Source organism: Macaca mulatta, chromosome 6 (genome assembly GCF_049350105.2).
Source record: "Macaca mulatta isolate MMU2019108-1 chromosome 6, T2T-MMU8v2.0, whole genome shotgun sequence".
Taxonomy (NCBI): Eukaryota; Metazoa; Chordata; class Mammalia; order Primates; family Cercopithecidae; genus Macaca; species Macaca mulatta.
The window spans coordinates 124570797-124591775 of NC_133411.1; the positions used below are offsets into that span (position 1 = coordinate 124570797).

At 36.9% G+C, this 20979-nt stretch overlaps 1 protein-coding gene and 1 long non-coding RNA gene across 2 annotated transcripts; one reads left to right on the plus strand and one right to left on the minus strand.

Moving 5' to 3' along the window:
* The first annotated feature begins 225 nt into the window (after positions 1-225).
* Positions 226-15956, plus strand: LOC106998900 (uncharacterized). The gene is made up of 4 exons (XR_001445480.3): positions 226-397; positions 513-618; positions 6859-6937; positions 15599-15956. It is a non-coding gene; the product is annotated as an uncharacterized LOC106998900 (long non-coding RNA).
* TMED7 (transmembrane p24 trafficking protein 7) lies at positions 9486-20412 on the minus strand. Its single transcript, NM_001204339.2, is given in 3 exon segments — positions 9486-12355; positions 15964-16209; positions 19839-20412. Coding segments are annotated over 3 exon segments (675 nt in total). The 5' UTR covers positions 20031-20412; the 3' UTR covers positions 9486-12118.
* Between the last annotated feature and the right edge of the window lie 567 nt (positions 20413-20979).

Sequence of the window (20979 nt, forward strand, 5' to 3'; positions counted from 1 at the left end):
AGGGTGGAGGAGGGGAAACCACAATGGGGAACTGTCACCGAGGCTAGTGGACTCTCCCTGCCCTTTCTTTTTTGGCATGTACCGCAAAAACCAGACTTCGAGGCCCAGAAAAATCTAGAAAGGAATTCCACCATGTTTGCTCCTTACAGACCAAACCCTAGACCCTTCAGAGGTACAGGGACTCTCCTGGTTCCCTAAGATAGTCTCGACATTTCCTGTCCCTTTGCGGCTGTCTCACCCCCCTGCAGCCAACCATACCCCTGACTAGGGTGTGCAGCACAACCGCCCCTGCCCCCAAAAACTACCCTGAGAAAGATTCCTTTTCTCAGGTTCGTTCTCCACAACGGAACAGATTGGAACTCCACTGAATATCAGGAGAGAAAAAAAAAGCAATTAGGTAAATGAAGCATAAGAAGCCTTATAAAGCTCTCCATTGCTTCCTCAGGCACCCAATCCTAGTCATAACCTAAGAGCTCCAGTTCAGAAATCTCCCCTCCCCTTTTAATTCTCAGGCAATACCTACTCTGCCAAAGGAGAACCCAGTTACTGAACATCGGATGAGAACATGGATAGCAAATTGGGAGTGAAGGTTCATACCTGGGTCTCAGCACAGTACAGGTAAAGCTAAGAGTTATTTCCTCCTTCTCTTTCCCCATCCAACAACAGGATGGCTTACTGAAGGTAGGCACTTCAGGTAGTAATTACTTGGTGAAATGCCACAATGTAGTCAGAAATACCGTATTATGTACCGTGTCAACACAATTCATTATTCATGCAGTTGATTCTCCAACCACTGCACCTCCCAACAATTCTACCTAAACTCTGGGTAAGCAGTGGCCTCCTAAATCCATTGATCTTTTGTTGCCCTCATTTTTCCTGGGAGTCTCTCTTTGGCGATTGACAGAGTTGACCATTGTCTCCCAATACTGTTTCCTTGATGTTGACAACCCCACTTTGCCTTTATGCTCATCCTGCTTGTTAAAATTCTTCTTTCAGTTTCCTCTGCCTGTTCCTCTTTCTCTGGCAACCCTTCAAAATCAGAGCTTTTCAAATCTTTCCACTGAAATACCACCAATGAGATTCCATAAACGCATACTTACCTATTCATCACTTAGGTTGCATACATAAAAGAGCCTGAAGTCACTAGTATCATGGGCAAATTTACTTGAACTGTTTCATCTTTTTAAATTGCTCCAAATTTTGCATTGTTCTTCATAATACAGTCACATGTACTAAAAAAAAACTTAAACTGGTTACAAGTTTAATTGCTTAACATTTTCTCTCCAAATGTTCAAGAAAATGCATCAATCACTCTTGCCACATATGGTTAGAGTACATTCTATGTGCTAGGCATTAGGGATATTGTGTGAACAGGAGACACAGTCCTAGTTCTCATGGAGATTTTATAGTCTAATCTGGGAGACGGACAGGTATGTAAAGAAGTGAGACAATTTCAGATCTATGGTAATGGGGACAGGGAATCTTCCTAGTGGGCAAATGCTAGCTACACACCTGGTTATTCACATTCAAAAAAGGCGGGGACGACATGACAAACTGATAAATATACTGACTTATAGGCAGTGTCTAATGGATCATCCAGCTTTTAGGTTATTAGAAAGAACAAAATGGAAAATTTGTAAAAGATCTGTCAGTGAGGCTTACAGATAACCCTCTTGGAGTGGTGAGGGCATGTGAAGATATTCATGTCCCACATAAGTGCCTAATAGGATACATCAGGTGGAGAAGATTTTCAGTAATAAGGGGAACAAGATGAATTGTCTGGTAGATGTCAGTCTTTCTCCAGCCAATCCAGGGCTTGGTTAATGGGCCCACGTACCAAGCGGCCATCAAAGCAATGATGGAGGTTCAATAGTATGGTCTTCTCCTCACCTACACTATTTGGCTACTATCATTGCTGAGTGTCCAACCTGGCAACAATGTGGAGTGTGACTATATTTCCAAGGCTGGGTTCCTAATATGGCATTATTCTCAATGAGACTTGCTGGCAACCCGGTAACATGATGGTTACACTGGGCAATTTCCATAAGAAATAGGTAGCACTTTGTCTTCACACAAAGATAATTCACATTCAAGGTATGAATTTGCATTCTCTGCCTGCAGTGTTTCCACTGGCACTAATATTCTTCACATTTCTGAGGGTTTTATCCATTGCATAGGAATCCCAAAAACATTTCTTCCAACCAGGTACGCAGTTAATGGCAATGGAAGTGAATTCAATGGTTTTAACACATGATTTATCTCCTAGAAGTAGCTAGCTTGATAGAATGGTTGAGTGGCAAAATAAGAGCTCAGTTACAGAGGTATCTGGGAGGCAACATCATGAAAAGGTAGGGTGCTATCCCATAGAATGTGGTATATTAATTTAATATGCAGTCAGTATATGGAGTGGTCTCCCCACTACCAGGATGCACAGGTCTCAGAGCCAAAGGGTAGAAGGAGTGTTTCTGTTCAATAGCATACCTAAGAATCTACATGAATAATTTTTGCTTCCCATTCCCAAAATGTTGGGCTTGGTGGGTTTAGAAATTCTAGAGTCTAAGAGTAGAACACTTCCTTCAGGAAAAAGAATCACGTTTTGATGATTTAGGAGCTGAGACTGGCCCTGGTCTTTTGAGGTTCCTCATGCCATTAAACTAACAGAAAAGCAGCTCAATGGACTGGCCAGCATAGCTAATTCCAGTTATCAGAGGAAAACTGTGTTTCTGTTATACAATGGAAACAAGAAGGCTATATCTGGAAACTAGGAAATTCACCGGAATGCCCCTTAGTGCTAACAGTCCTAGTCAGTGGAAAACTGCAACAAGACAGGCCTATCAACGGCTCCATTCTGTAGAAATGAAGGTTTAGGTCACTTCATTAGACAAAGAATCCCATCTAGTCAAAATCCTGGAGGAAGGTAAGAAAAAGGATTACTAAGCTTGATTATGGTACTTTATTCCCCCAGAAATAAAACCAAAAGATGGTTTACTAAGATTTCAAAATCAATAAACTTCTAGCCAGGTAAGTCAAGAAAAAAGAGACCAGATGCAAATTACCAATATTAGAAATTAGAGAGGTAACACGACATACCAGTTATTAAAAGGTTACTAAGGAAAGATTATGAACAACTTTATGCCAGCAACTTCAACAATTTAGATGAAATGGAAAAAATCCTTAAAAGACAAACTCAGTCAAGATAAAACATTTTATTTTAAAAGCCCTACATCTATCAAAGAAATTAAAGGTATAGTGAAAAATGTTCCCACAAAGAAAACTTCATGTCCAGGTGATTTCAATGGTAAAGTGAGCTCTACCAAAACATTTAAGGAAGAAATAATACCAATCCTACACATACTCTTCAAAAAAATTCAAGAGGAAGGAATACTTGTGAAATCATTCCATTAAGCCAGCATTAGTATCATACTAATCAGACAAAAGACATTACAAAAACAGAAAACCACAGATCAACATCTCTCATGAATACAGATGTAAGATTCTAAACAAAATTTGAACAAATCAATGATGGTTGAGAATTTTCCAGAACTGACGTATCAACCCACAGATCCAAGATGCCAAACAAAGCCCAAGTGGGAAAATACAATAAAATCCCCTTATATACAACATAATGAAACTCCAAAAAAAAAAAAAAATAAATAATAATAATAATTACAAAGAGAAAATCCTGAAAGCAACCAGAGGAAAAAAAATGGATTAGTCTCAATGGAGCAATAGACTGACAGGTGACTTCTTCCCAGTAACAATGGAAGTCAGAATACAACAGAAAGTTATCTTTACCTGTCCAGATAACCATCCATTTAGAATTCTGTCAAGTGGGGGGCAGGGGGAAGTCCTTCAAAAAGAAGGCAAAATAACGACATTTCAAAAAACAAGAACAAAGTAAATGTGCCACCAGGTGAACTGCACTAAAGTAAATTCTAAACGTATACTCAGGCAAAAGAAAAATTACTCCAGATGAAAGCTCAAAGACACAGCAAGGAATGGAGAGTAAGAAAGGTGGTAAATTTGTGGGTAAATCTAAGTCAATATTAGCTATATAAAACAAAGTAATGACTTACATTTAAAGAGATACAACATATGTGACAACCACAGTATATAAGCTGGGAGGACAGTAAATGGAGTTAACGTGTTCTAAGGCTACTGTACTGCCCAGAAGTCTGGGCAAGTTTAGGCTTTGGTAAGTCAGAGATGCATAATGAAATTTCTAGAATAACCATGAACAGAAATATACACAACTTCCGATCTAATAGCTAGAGGAAAAAAAGGAGTAACAACAACAACAACAACAATCAAAAAAAAAGTAGAGAAAAAGAAACACAGGACAGATAGGACACATAGTAATAGTAACAGCAATATGATATAAATAAGAGGCACCTCTAAAAAATAAATATATATAAAGGCTGAAAGTAAAACTGTGGAAAATGATATACTACACAAGTGATAGTCAAACGAAAGCTCGTATAGCTACATTAATATCAAATAAAATTAATTTTAAGGCAAAATTTATTAGTGGAAATAAAGATAATTTTGTAATGATAAAGCTTCTTTCAATTAACCTGGAAAATACAATTGTACATTTGTATCCCAGTATGTCCCCAAAATAGAAAAAGAGAGAAACTGAAAGAATCACACAGACACATCTAAAATCATGCTAGCTAGATTTTAACACAATTATCTTAGTAATCGAGAGACATATACCAAAAACAAAAAAATCACCACTAAGGATACTGAAGACTTGAAAAATGATTAATGAACACGACTAAAATGATTAATGAACATAAATAACTATAGAACCTTCTTTTCAAGCACCCTAAAATTTATAAAAACCAGCCACTTACGCCATAAAGCAACCATTAACACATTTCAAAGAATTTAAATCATATAGAGAATATATCCTCTGATCACAATTCAATTATGTTAAAAAATCAACAATAAAGGAAAACTTAAATATTCATGTTTGGAAATTATAGTTCCAAATAATATCTATGGATCAAAGAGTAGTAGTGATAATGAAAAAAAAAACTTTGCAGTTAATGAATAACTAAAATGCTAGATATTAAGACTTGTAGAATGGAGTTAGTAGTAGGCAAGGTTGCTGAATAGAAAAATCAATTTAAAAAGTATTCCCACAAACCAACAAAAAATTAAAAACTTAAAAGATATCATTTATGATGACAGCATCAAAAACATAAAGATACAAGAAAGTAAGATTAACAAAATATATGTATACAGTATATCTATGAAGAAAATTATAAGACTTTATTCAAAGATACAATGGAAAGACAACATTAACTCACCAAAAAATGTACTAAAGAATTTGTTCACAGATAAAATACAATCCCAATCAAAATCCTAACAATTTTGTTTTGTTGAAATTCTAAAATTTGTATAAAAGTGCAAAGAAATGATCACAACCAAAATCTTGAAGAACAAGGTATAAAAAGACTTATTTTACCAAATATCAAGACTTTTAAAAGCTTTAGTAATTAAGACAGTGTGTTACTGATATATGGGCAAATTGATCAATGGAATAAAAGAGAGCCCAGAAATAGATTCAGGTAAATATGAACATTTCATAGATGACAGAAATGGCATGTTCAACCAATTGAGAAAGATGACTTTTCGGCCGGGCGCGGTGGCTCAAGCCTGTAATCCCAGCACTTTGGGAGGCCGAGACGGGTGGATCACGAGGTCAGGAGATCGAGACCATCCTGGTGAACATGGTGAAACCCCGTCTCTACTAAAAAATACAAAAAAAAAAACTAGCCGGGCGAGGTGGCGGCGCCTGTAGTCCCAGCTACTCGGGAGGCTGAGGCAGGAGAATGGTGTGAACCCGGGAGGCGGAGCTTGCAGTGAGCTGAGATCCGGCCACTGCACTCCAGCCTGGGCGACAGAGCCAGACTCAGTCTCAGAAAAAAAAAAAAAAAGAGAAAGATGACTTTTCAAGAAGCAAGGGGAAAAAAAAGAACCTGGATACCTACCCTCACCCACAAAACAAAATTCAGTTTGAGTGGAAGACAAAACTACACATATTTTAGAACACAGTACAGAAGATATTCATGACCTAAGGAGAGGGAAGTATTTTTTAAATAAGACACAAAAACACCAAAAATAGAGAAGAAGATGGATACATTTTACTAGGAGCAGAAAGTAAATAACTGTGAGAAGATATTGGAAATAGTTATAACCAAATGATTAAGTAGTCTCAGTATATGAAGGAATTTTATTAACCAAAAAAAGTCAATAAAACTGTTAAAAATGGGCAAATGATTTAAACAGCAATTTTGCAAAAGGGGAAATCCAAATGTTAGATAAATTTGTAGAAAAAAATAACCTCATGGAAATGCAAATTAAGCAACAATGAGGTACCATTACAAGCCTAGATTTTCCAAAGTTTTAGTCTAACAATACCAAATGCGGAACCTTTTAATACTGCTGGTGAAAGCACTGATGGACATAATTACTTTGGAAAAGTTAGGTATTACCTAGTAAATTTGAAGATACACATATCCTATGACCCACCAATTCCACTGCTGGATGTATTCTCAAGAGATCATACACATGTACAACCTGACATATATACAAGGATGTTCATAGTGGCTTTGTTCAAAATAGCAAAAAAAGGTGGAATGCTCCAAATGCCTTCACGGAAGAAATACACAAGAGTAGTAATATTAATAATAAACACAGTAACAAAAACTATAGTCATATGCATCATCATGGATGGTACTAAATGTTCAGCAAGTCACAAAAAAGTGACATTTCTATTTATTAAATAGAATTTAATACTTTATTAAATTTTATTAATGTTTACTTCTACCTGTTTCGACTATTTTTAAGGAATGCAGACATCAGTACTACTCAAAGTGTGGTCCCATATTGATCCCATACTGATCAACTGTCATTGGCTGATGGAGAGGTAAGCATATAAAGTGAGTAAACATTCATAAACATTTAGAAATGCTGATAGTAATCTGACAGTGCCAATACATTCAAGTACATGATTTTGTATTTATGAAAGTATCAGTTTATGATGGTTTAGAAATTATGTTTTAAAAAGCGTGAGAACTAGTATACTTAACTGGTAAAAATACAAAGAAAAGATTATTTGCATTACAAGCAGAATATTGGTTCTCTCTCTTGGGGTGATTCAGGAAACTGACCAGGAAAGGATACATAGGAGCTTTTCTAAGGTATTGGCAATGTTACATTTCTTAACCTGAGCATTGGATATATGAGTATCTGTTTTATAACTTTATTTCTCATTAGATTGTACACGCTAAATGCTCTCTTCTATATGATAGATTTCACAAATGTAAAAGTGTAAAAATTTGTTATAGAAAGTACAATACCAATTTCTTTAAACAATAAATTTTTTTTTGTATCTATAAAAATAACTGAAATACACCAAAAAGAATGATGAAATTCTGGGTAGACTTTGTTCTTTGAACAATTATTAATCAAATTCTTATGCTGTTGCCTTTTCAAGATAGTAGTGATCATTAGGAATCATCCAGCACTAAAAAGCGTATGCCAGACCAGTGTCACTTTTGTACCTACATTTCAGGAAGGAAGCTGATTCTTAATGATAAAAATAGGATAACATCCTTGTATTTTCCTCCAGAATTTGGAAACTCCTGAGATGGAGAAGTTACTCAGGAGATCAAACATCACCTTTATTGTTAACAAAATTAAAGAATATGTCTTTTAATCTGTAGCAAGAGGGACTGGTTAATACCCATATCCCTAAACTGGAGATTAAACCACTCAATTACTGGCATAGTCACATAACCAGGGCTTCCACTGTGGGGAGATGATGTAAAACTCCTTAAGAAATAAGTCTTTTGACCTATATATTCTCTTCTTCCTCTAGCACCCTGTAAATACCTTAGACCCTTAGAGTCCACTCTGCTTCACTACCTGTGTAACATTAGTTGCTCATACAGTTATCCTATCTACACCATCTAGGTTATGTTCCTGGAGATCAGACTATCTTATTCATTTTTTTTTTTTTTTTTTTTTTTGAGACCAAGTCCCGCTCTGTTGCCCAGGCTGGACTGCAGTGGTGCAATCTTGGCTCACTGCAACCTCTGCCTCCCAGGTTCAAGTGATTCTCCTGCCTCAGCCTCCCGAGTAGCTGGAATTACAGGCATGCACCACCATGCCCCACTACTTTTTGTATTTTTAGTACAGACAGGGTTTCACCATGTTGGCCAGGCTGGTCTTGAACGCCTGACCTCAGGTGATCCGCCCACCTGGACCTCCAACAGTGCTGGGATTACAGGCATGAGCCACTGTGCCCAGTCGGTCTTATTCATTTTTGAAACTTCTAGCAGACCATCATGTGCATGACAGGCATTCAAACACTGTATTTGTGTCATGTATTGTTCATGTAAGAGTCACATGAATAGAAGCCATAGTAAGGACTTTAGGAACTAAAGAAAGATCAAGAGACCAGAATTAGACTAATGATAAAAAATATAATTACTAAATGCTTGTATATGCTAGGCACTGATCCTCAGTGTTTAATAAACATCTCATTTCATTCTCATTATACCAGATGGCATCACCTTAGCAGCAGATGGAAAACAGAAATATATAGTTAATAAAATCCAAAGTCACACAACCATGACTAGAACTTGGCTGTGACTTCAAAGCCAAAGCACTGAACTGCTACTGAGCTGTAGTGAATTCAAGATAGCTAAGCCTTCAGAGAACTATCCTTAATTGGTTTTTTGTAAGGCAATATTGCATAGTGCTTGAGAAAGAGGGCTCTGGGGCCAGACTGCTATGGTTCATATTCAAACTGTGCCAATTACTGTGTGATATGAGATTTCTTAACCCCTCTATGCCTCAGTTTCGTCATCTGTAAAATGGAAATAATACATTTCATGGAAACATTGCAAAGATTAAATGTGTCAATACAAATACTCAGCACAGCACCTAGCACAAGGTAGGCATTCAATAAATGTTAACCTATATTTACAGTTATTTCCCTGTTGTTTTTGGAGAATTGTGCCCAGGAACCAGACTGTCCCCTCTGACTACATTATTAAGAAAAACATTGATACAACTGGGTATTATACAACCTAAAGTTAATTCACTTAAAAACTAAGACCTCTTTAGAGCAATTGATGATTTAACTGCTTTTCACCTACACAAACTTTCAGTAAGGAATGCAAAGAGAAGGTTACCAATTAGGCAGTACAGATGTGGTATTTCTCTTTCACCTTCTTTCTTGGACAGTCCCTCAGATATTTTAATAAAATACCAAATAAATAATCACTCTCATTACAGAACTGTACTCCAGGCTTTAAGTTTATAAGGAGCTATAGAAAGATTTAAATCCTGACAGAAACAAGTGAAGTCAGTTTGTTGAAAGATTTTTTTTTTATTCTACAAGAAACTGATAGGTGCAATCCTGTTAAAGAAGTTTCTTTTCAAAAGTAAATGAAAAACCCCTCTGAATTATTTATATATTAATTTAATTTTTTGAAAACAATAGTCATAGGGCCTGCTTTGTCCTATTTAACTACAAATGTTACACATTTACAAACTGAAACAAAAATGCATAGTACAGAGATTTAAATGAAATTTTTGAAAGAATAAATTTGCTTTTCAGTCCACTGTATTTTCAAAGTTGATTATCACCAAGCTTGGATGAAAGCTGTGAACCACAAACCGTTTCTTTAATAGAAAAAAGAATGTGTAGATTATTAGCAAAGTAATACCTTAAAATGTATCTTCACACAGTTGAAATTTTAGTATAAACTTGTATATCAAGTTGCTTTCCATTATTTATTCTACTTTAAAAATATATACAACTATGATGTTCAAATATGTATTCTGAGCCATTATGTCCAAACATAAATATTTGGGAAGTTCAAACTGCTGCAACAAGTTAGGAAAGGATTAAGGAAAGATGATGAGCTACAAATTATGTAGTTGGAGGAAGAAAAAAAGGTTACTTAACATTTATGTCTGGATAGGTATGTATTTTCTAATTTACATATACATATCCAGTTGAGTATAGACAACCATCAAAATGTAACCAGTTACACAGAGACTAGACTAAGCCCACACTATTTTCTATAACAGGTAACAGCAGTGATTTCAAAAATTTTAATATCTCAATAGTTTCACCAAAAATTATTTGTGGTAATATTCTAATATTCTGAAGTTTTGAGAGGCACAGATTAAATGAGTGCACTATCTATGCCAAACTCAGCAAGATCTATACCTTACTGTTTAATTATGGTATAAGTATCTGAACACAATAGCACAGAGAGGCAACCAGAAAAGGACATTTTACATATGCCCATGCTGATCAATCACATTAACATCAGTGCTTAAAACTTTCAAATTTAAATATAAAGGGACACTCATAAAGCCGCAAGACAACCTCAATACAAAAACCCAAATTGATAAATCTGCAAAATCTTAAACTTCTTAATCCATTGATAAATATTAAGGAGTAGTTAGCTGGTCTTCAAATATCTTAAAAAATTAAAGGGTTGAAAACATGTTCACCCTTTGCTATACTGCGGCATCTGAAATTACCAAGTATGACAACTTGAATTTGTTTTGCTCTTCCATGCAAGAAGTATATATATGTATTTTAAGATAGCTTAGAATTAAGAGTTAACTTCTAGTCAGTATTGGTAAGTGACTAGGATGGCTATCCAATCAGTATTCCATGGTATCACATGTCAAAGTCTCTACAATATGACAGTCTTGTCTTGTTCAGAACTCATCACTTTTGGGTAGGGAAGAGAGGCATGGCAGAAAAGCAGTTGCAATTAAAAAAAAAAAACAGCAGAAAAGCTTTAAATATCTATATAATTTTGAATCATCTTGTATTCTATCAGATAATACTTGGAACAAAATCTTATTTCAATCAGCTCAATCTATACAAGTTATGAGGTGCAAACACAATGTAAACCCTATAGTCTATAGAATATGCAGTATTTAATACTCATTAAATAAAGAACAGTCGATGAAGATTACCAAATAGGAAACACATAGCATTCTAAATTTTTTAATCACTTTAGGGTAGCTAACCAGAAACTACAGAAATAAAATATGCAAGACAAAAAAAAAAAAAAGAAAAAAAGAAAAAAGAAAAAAGGAAAGCAACTAACTTTTCAGTGCATCACACCCATGAGGATAAAATGTACGGCACTTATGTGATACTAACAATTGTTAATTTAAGCTGGGAATGACTCACAAAGACATTAAAGTCATGTAAGGGCAAGAGTCAGCCAATTAAAATGTTAAAATTAAACATATCACCTTTTTTCTTTGTAAAAGCACTGAAAATGTAATGAGTACAGGTAACTCACTAAAAATTTTCCTATTTCATTTGCCCCCATTGTAGTGTCTGAAATTATTCTGTAATATTTCTACCTGTTACAAACAGTCTGATATTTAAGGCCTGTATAAACTCTTTTATGCTACTGAAACATATGTTTTGTGTGTGCTACAAATGCCTTTATGAAAAAATAGCATAGCTGGTTATAAATCATAAACCCCAAAAACAAAAGTCTGACATTTTCTAAGCTAGTGAGAAATAAATTTTACCATGATGTATCAATATTAACTAACATTCCTATGGTAGACTTTTTTTTCCTCCATAAAATTGAACAGTGCAGAATAGGGCTTGGGCTACAGTTCATCACATTTGGTTTTCTTATTAACAATTAAAAGGCAATTTTCTTCCTCTTTAACATATGTAGACATTAAATCTAAGGTTTTTAAAATATCAACTACCTATAAGAAAGTAGTTTTAAATGGTTAAAAGGAATCAAAATACCAAGGTTTAGTGTGCGAAGAGTAGATAGAAACAACCCAGAACAGAGTAGATCATTGGTGTTGAATATTTAACATGAATAGCCCAAAATGAGTTCCAAAGTTTTTCCACCTTTACAAATAAAAAAAGGTGTCCTTTCCACAGTTTGGGGATATGCATTGTACATCCCTCCCAACAAGTGTATGAGTAAGGTTTTAAAAATGTTGCCAATATTAAGTTCTTCAGTACCTAAAATTAATTAGAGGACAGCAATATTACAGTGGCAATGGTGCATCAATTCTCAAAACGTAGTTATGATCCAACACGAGTTGTGGTGGTTCTTTTATCTGAGAAAAAACTTTTCAAAAGAAATACCTGCCCTATGCTAACCACCAGAAGAATGAGGGCTTCTCCTACTGACCAATAGGCCACTCTTGTATTTAGATCCTCTGCTCGGCTTCGGCCTTGAGCTTCTCTTAATCGGAAATGAGTCTGATAATCGATGACAGACTTCAGAGCTTCGTGAATTGAAACACAGGCAGATTCCATCTGCAGAGAAATATTTTCAGTCAGTATGTGTGATACTTTCTGTAGACTTCATCTATCATATTCAGCTTTTCTTTCAATTTGATCTCAATTCCTCTTTTGACTAACGTGCTACTAACCTGGCATTCATTCATACATTTATGCCAGTTGTCCTTGCAATGAAACCCCCCTGCTCATTTTCACTAGGACAACTGTTAAGGCCAGAGATCTCATGAAGCAGCTGTTTTCCCGAACTGAGATATCACAGCCATGGCATCAGTAAGGGGGCAGATGGAACACTAAGCTAACAATAGCAGAAATACTTATCAGCTAAGGTTGGTGACTACAGAATTTCTAGCCCAAGTTCTTTAAACAAGAATTAGGAGGAAGACAATGGCAGTGAGCTCATCAATAATGAGAATATAAATCAAAGCCCAAATATCTATAAAAATAAAGCACAGTACAAAAAAAAAAAGGCCGAATTAGTCAGTTATTTCAACTATATTTAAAACAGCTACATCAAAATTGTTAGGTAACTTTTAAATCTGAAAGGGATATGTAAGAATAGGAATGGCTTTTTTTTTTTTTTTTTACATTTATCTATTTGTTAAATCAGCCTTTTCCCTCATGCCAGTCAACTAAACCAATGTATGTTCCCAACAGGATGCAAGTTTCAGTTTCACTGTGTAATCACTTTGTGAGCCTTTAGCTGATAACAGCTTGCCTTTTTATACATTTATTATACCGTCTGTTTTGAGAAAGGTTAAGCGACTAGTTTTTTTGTATACCATGGTTTAATATTTTTCTACTGCTGCAAACTTAATCCTAGTGGTAAAATATATGTTTTATTATTATTTTATGCAACAAACCTGTATTTAAAAACAAATCTAAGTTTAATTTTAGTTAAGGAATATAGACATTAGAAAATAACGTTTAATAAAGTTCTGCCAAAGTAAGTATGAAAGGAATAATTATTAAAATATTCTATTAAAAGTGCTTTTAAAAAAATGTAAGAAATTATGAGGCCAACAAACTGCATTGGCCTATTAGAAGAGTCAAATGTTTTGTTGTCCTTGCTTTGGGCCCCTAGGAATGAAAAATTTGCTTGGCTCACTGCAACTTCCACCTCCCAGGTTCAAGCAATTCTCCTGCCTCAGCCTCCTGAGTAGCTGGGATTAGAGGCACACTCCACCACACCCAACTAATTTTTGTATTTTTATTACAAACAGGGTTTCACCATGTTGGTCAGGCTGGTCTCGAACTACTGACTTCATGATCTGCCCACCTCGGCCTCCCAAAGTGCTGGGATTACAGGCGTGAGCCACCGCGCCTGGCCTGAGATGTGATTTTTAAAAAACTTTTACAGTGAAAACTTCCATACATATTCAAAAGTATTGAGAAAAGTATAATGAACCTCCATGATGTCAATAAAGATTAACATATGGCTAATCTTGCTTCATCTACATTCCCCACGTATTTTCCCCGATTATTTTTAAAGCAAATCTCAGATATTTTATCACTTTAGCTACAAATACTTTTATACTTTATTTCTAAAAGGTAACACTTTTTAAAAACATAACCCCAATAGTATTGTAACACATGAAATAATTTAAAACAGTTCCTTAAAGTCAGGAAATAGTGTTCAAATTTCCCCTACTGTTTCAAAACTGGTTTTCAAATGAGAATCCAAGTAAGGTTAACACAATCATTTGGCTGATACAAGTCTTCGTTAATCTTTAGGCTTTTGTCCTTGTTTTTTTCTTTTTTCCTTGCCATCTACCCCTATCCTGTGGCATTTCCCACTTACTGGATTTTGCTGATTGCATTCCCATGCTATTCCTTTATCCTCTGTATTTCTTGTAAACTGGCATTTAGAGCTAGAGACTTGATGGGATTCAGGTGCAATGTTCTGGGTGGGAACGCCTAGTAGTCAGTGTTGTGTACTTCTTACTGCAAATTATTCATAAGGCACATAATGTCTAGTTGTCTCTCCATTTGTGAAAGATCATTCACTCTGATCCACTCAGTATTAAGTTCCCCACCAGCCTTTTACTTAATGGTTTTGGTAGTGACTGGTGATCATTGCCTACTCTAAATCTATCATTTTATCAATGGGCAAAAAATGGTGAGAGTAAAACTCATCATTTATTCTGCATTCCTAGCTGGTAATTTTCCATTTTAAAGTATGAAAAGTTGCTTTATAACTATCCCTATTATATGAGACATTATCTTTTTGAAAGTAGAAAAATAAGACTAAGAAAAATTAAAAATGTAGCATGAATAAAGAAGGGTATGATACCAACTGCTTTATTACCATTCATTTCTTGTATTTACCCACTTAGGTTTTTAGAACAAGCCACCTTATACAAGTTAAAATTCATGAAGCAATGGACACAGGTTAAGGTAATGGCCCCAAAGAAATATCATTTTACAAAGCAAAGTGTCTTTCCCACAGGACCTTAAAATAAAGAGAACATTTCTAAAATTAAGAGTATTTGAATTTATCTTGCTAATTCTTACAACAGGTTTATGAATTAAGGCTTTTACACATTCTTAAAGCTGTCTCTTTCACCATGACTTTGGCCAAGAGACTAAATAGAAATTGGGAATGCTAAAATATCGGTTTAAGATTTTTAACAAATAAGTGGTAAATAATTCTTTTTCATGCCTAATTGAGCAACTTTTAGATATGATCTAAGCCCATACAGGTTGAGTATCCCTTATCCAAAATGTTTGGGACCAGAATTGTTTGGAACTTCAGATTTTGGAATATCTACGTACACATAATGAGATATCTTTGTGATGGAACCCAGGTCTAGACATGAAATTCATTTATGTTTCATATACGCCTTATACATGTAGCCTTAAGGCAACTGTATATGATATGTTCAATGATGTGTCATGAGATCAGATGTACAATATTCCACTTGTGGCATCAGGTTGGAGCTAAAAAAAAAAAAGCTTTGGATTTTGAAGCATTTTGGATTTTGCTGTATTTGAACTAGAAATAGAGAGCAGTCCTCATCACCTAAGCAATAGCTGTTCACTGGGTTTGAATTTTTTACGCTTTCTCTATTTCTCCAAAATAAATCCGTATTTAGCTTTTGTAACTATTTTTGTGAGATGACTTACCATTAATCTTCAATATTTCACCTAAAGTTACAGCACAAGTTACTGTTACAGCAGCTTGAGTAACACTAAGTAATGGTATAAAGGCTATCATATGGTATTATTTCTCTACTAATGTAGGCATCATTTTGCTTCCAGTTATACCAGCCTGAGTATGACAGCAACATTCCTTTAGGGATTAAAGAAAATGCTTCAGAAGATTGGAACACTGCTCAGCCTTCCCAAACTTCTTTTACCACTGATGTTTCTACCTTAGTGATCTTCCTCCCATTTTGATGCTTCTTTCTCTTTACACTTAAAAGTTCATAAAATCTTTCAACATTATTTTTCACTATAAAAGTTTGAAGTTCTCTGTGAAATGCCTACTATGTAAGAATTAAGATAGATTTTAAAGATCGTTAGTCTCGAAACTCCATGCTCATCAGTTAGTGCATGATATTAAATTATGCTTTTTTCCTCCTTTTAAATATACCAACATTATATTGCTGATTTTTTTTATTTACCTGGGTAAGAGCACTGACTCGGTTCTCACTAGGAAACAAAGGTGGGTCTTCTCCAACTTGAAAATCAAAATATACAGTTTTATGTGTGAAAGTAGAAAATTCATTGCTGAAGCAAAATTTGTATGTCCCATTTTTGGAGGCTGTGAAGGTGAAACTATCATACTGTTTCTTCATCTCTTTGTACAACACTTTACCATCAGGATCTTCTAATCGACAATCTACATCATAGTGACCACCAGTAATCACCTGTAAGACATTAAAAAAAAAAATTACTGTGAAAAGTTTGAAAAATTAATCAGATTTAATCAGATTTCCTAACAAAATGGCAATAAGGTAATGGGCAAAGGACTTTTACTATCACAGACAATTTTACATTTTTAAATTTTCACCAGTGGATGGAAGTTGGGAGGAGATTTTACTTCAACTAAACTTTACAGAAACTGAACAAGTTTCCTCCAACTTTTATTCACTTTGAACTAGCCAGACAACTGTGCTAATTAATGTAGATCTATTAGATCACTTAATTCTCCCAGCAACCCTACAAGACTTTTTTCCTTCCATTTGACAGACTGAAAAACTGATGTTAAATATGCGACCCATTTAAGAGTATTCATCCAGTTAAGTGGGAAAGGCAGAACTTGAACTCCAAAGTCATATTCTTAACCTCTAAGCTTACTGTCTGCAATATTTTCCTTCTGAAAATTTTCTCACCCACTTTCCTATTAGCATCATCCAAGCACACACACAGTGAAGTAATAAGGTAGGCCAGTCCTTAGGATTACACCCCATTCATACTTCTATCATAGAACTTAAGTTCATTTTACTGCCAAATTACAAGTGGATTGTGTTTATTAAGTTCTTTTATAGTCAGTTATATGGAATTTGATATATATTTTGTTTTGAACTACACAAGTTGAGTAATGGAGTGGGCTATTCTAAAAGTATATAATCATTTACAACCTTGTTTTCAGGAGACACATAACTGATTAAACAAAATATTGCTGAAACACTTGTCATTAAAGCAAAAATGAGTAACATAAAGGACAACAAGTCTGTTTATTTAGAAAGCCAGTACTTAAGGGCAAACATACTGAATGGAAGGCTGGAGGTAGTTCTGAACAGAACTGCAGAACTACTTTCAAGGGCTTATGCTTAATCAGTTACACTTCCAGCCATTTGGGTTGTACGAACAGAGGAGGGAGAGATTTTTCCTGCGGTAACTGGATAAGTATTTTAAGAGACAAAAGGGGGAAAGGATTAAAGAGAAAGGCTTCCTTACATGAGAAAGAACTGAGTAGGAAGAAAGAGGGAGTGGAGAGAGGTGAAGAAACAGAGGAAACGTATACACTTGTGAAAGAGATGATTAGGAAGAGACATTGGGTTGAATGAAGGGTTCCCAAACCACCATGTGATTGGGTAGCACAAGACTGTTATTTTCAACCTTGAACCCTCTTGGTTAGCATACTGACATTCTAGGTCAGTAGAACAGAGTTCAAACTGTGGATTTAAAAGAAGGATCTGTGACGTGTGACCTTTCCTCACTTAAGAGAGAAGATACTAACTGAACTATGTTACAGATCATTTTGATAATCAAATGAAAATAATTATGCACTTAGGAAACTGTAAAAATATGTAAATGTTAATATACAGATAAAATGTTTTGATATAAAAATGTCTTATCAATTGGAGATTTACCAATCCCCATCCTCACCAAAAAGTAACTTTTTCTCCAAGTGAAAATAATAACTTCATTTTGCTATACTGAATTATCCATACCTGACCATTGTATTTTGAATAATCAAACACATACATACAAACTGAATAGGACCAGAACTTATCATCACCCCACTTCTCTTCCATCAAACTTAAAACAAGTAATCTTGTTAAGTATCCCTTTAAACCTGTCCAATCACCTACTATTGAAACTGAGGATCATCCCAAACCAAGTGTCCCTATCTATCCATACGATCACACAAATCTCTCAATCTTTTTGCCCCTCTCAAATTCATCGCATTCCTAAACCACAATCCAGACAGGACTATTGCCACAACTTCCTGAAAGGTCTTCCCACTACCCAATATCTTCTCCCTCTAACTCAGGGTTTCTCAACCTTGGCATTATTCCCATTTTGAGCTGAATAATTCTGTGTTGTAGGACCCTGTACTGTCCTGTGCACTACAGCACGTTAAGCAGCATACCTGGTCTCTACCTACTAGATGCAGGTAGCTGCCCTTCTAACATGATGGCAAATGTCTCCTGGGAAGGAGGGGTGCCAATCTCCTCATCCTTCCTCATTCCCCACTGAGCAATCACTTAAAAACTTTTTGATAATTACCTGTGGCCTGCAGAAAAATCGAAACCTGTTAACAATGGTATACTATTCACTGTTCTTCCTCCCAGGTAGCTTCAGAACCTCTTTTATTCACAGCCTTACTCATTCTATGTTCCCAAAATGCCACACTACCAGAAATTCTCTGAACAAGTCTTTGCTTTACATCTGCACTGACGGTGCAGTTCAACAGGGTTTGCTAAAGAAGAATCACAGGGCTCAAAATGACAGTGTTTGCAAATCTACAGTTTAATACTGTATGTTATAATGTCATAAATCTACAGTTTATATTATATGACTATATATGTCTATGTAAGCTCTCTGAGGTCAGAGTCAGTCTCTGGGAGGTAGTATAATAAAGTGGTTAAGAATTTAACTTGGGACTGAAAAGAGTCCCAAAAGGAAAAGAATATAAAACATCACAGCCAAAGGCTGTCTCACAGCAAGAGGTCTGAAAAGGTCAGGTGTGGGCTCCTTTGTCTTCCCTCTGTTAGGTCTGTGGCCAGACACATACTCGCTCAGATCTGGAACCACCCAAGTGTGCAAACAAAACACCCTGGAACCAAGGAACACAAAATGGAGTCTTGACCACATTTTAAAATATTTCGCTGGTCACATAGGCATATTCCTGCTATGAAGCTAGTCTCAACAACAGAGCTCTGTGTTGGGGGTGTGGTCTCACCAAGACCAGGAGCAAATCATCAATCTCACTGTTACCAATAAATAATGTTGACAAACTGGTACAAACTGCCCCCAAAGCCCTTGGACTCACAGTCACAAAGCTATTATAATAGCTTTACATTAAAGCTAATAATATATAGTTTTGTGACAATATATGTAACTATAGTCACAAAACTATTATTATTCAGTGTATTTCACTGTCATGCACAAATGTTAGCAATATAGCTCAGGCTAATTTCAGGCCTGCTGGAACTGTCATGAACATATCTGCCTAGGGCCCCTTCTTCTCTCCTCTGCTGCCTTGTCGAACAACGGCTACTTACCTTGCAGACTCAGCTCTAATATCAGCTCCTCAGCTAAATTTCCCAATGATCCTTCTGTCTTCTGCCAGCACTATACCTAGTGTGTACCTTTATTGTTGCATTTAACATTTTATGACTATATATGTCTATACAAGCTCTCTGAGGTCAAACTCAGTCTCTGGAAGGTAGTATAATAAAATACTTCAAATTCAATTAAATTGGAAGTGTGGATTAGAGAGTTGACACTGGGTACTATAGAATATAAATGATTTTCTTTAAGGGAATATTTTAAGGAAGGAAGTTCAATAGGCCTTAAATATGAGAATGGAAAGAAATGCTAGAGGGAGCATTTCTGGAATTCATACATTTTAACATCCGGTCTTAACATCTCTCACTCCAGGTTTATTAGAGGAAAGTCAAATGCTGGGCATCAGCTACCTGGAAGCGATTTTTGAATTAGCCTAAGAACGGGTTAACACGGACAGGAAAGTGCCATCCCTCAACTTACACCCCCAGCCCTGGAGCCGCGAGTTGGGGCCCAGGGACTGCTAGGCCCCTGATACCTGGAACTCCAGGGTGCACTTGGTGCCCTGAGCGATGTCCTCGTAGAAGCACTGCTTGGCGTTGTCAGGAAGCTCGAAGGTGATCTCAGAGGCGCCTCCGGGTCCAGGCACCAGCAGCAGCAGTGCGAGCAGCCCGCAGCCCCAACGGCCCGCGGCGGCCGCCCAGCGCTGCGCGGACCCCGGCCGCGGCATCCCGAGAAGTCGGCGGCCTCAACCGAGCTGCAAGACGCAGGGTCAGTTCTGCGCGGACTCACCGCGCGCGGCAGGCCTCAGCGCAGGCCGCCCCGCAAAGATACACGGCAGAGCAGGTTCGCGCCTGTGGGAGATTCGGGATCAGATCTACCCTCCGGGTTCCTATGAGGGGCGCAGAGGGGCGCACCAGGGGAGGTGAAAGAGAAGCGGAAAAGGACTATGAGGGTCGGAAGTGGGGATTAGCCCTTGGGGGGGAAGGGGCGGAGCCTGAGACACCGGCTCCCGTGACCCGGATGTGTTCTCCTCCGGGGACAGGCGTTAGAGTGCGTACGTGGAAGCCCGCGAGGCGTTGGCTCTTCTTCCGTCGCAGCCTGGGACGAGGGGCGGGGCCAGAGTCGTGGGTGGAGAGGGGCGAGGCCAGGAAAAGGGGAGTGGCGGCCGCGGTGGTTACAGGCTATTGGCGAGGGTAATTACGCTCCACTCACTCGCTTTTTTTTTTTTTTTTTTTGAGACAAGAGTCTCGCCCTGTCACCCAGGCTGGAGTGCAGTGGCGCCATCTGGGTTCACTGCAACCTCCGCTGGGAACTTAGCGCTGGGGAGCATCGAGGGAGTGGTAAAGGGCTCATTTTGCCCTAGGGTGCTAATCTTTGGTGGTAGAGCCCTCTGCAATTTGCAGAGTTTTCTCATAAGTAATAATAAATATTTGGACAGGAGCTGGACAAGGAGTGCGAATTCTAAGAGCAGACTGCAGGTGTTTTGCCATGTACTGGCTGTGACGTCCGGCCACTTGCTTAAACTCTCTGCCTCAGTCTGTCTGTAGAATGGAGATAATAACACCTACCATAGAGAATTATTACAAAGTTTCAATATTTGGAAAAACTACTTAGAAGTGGTTGGTACATAGCAAGCACTAGATGAATTTTTGTTACATAAATTAAACGTCTTCGAG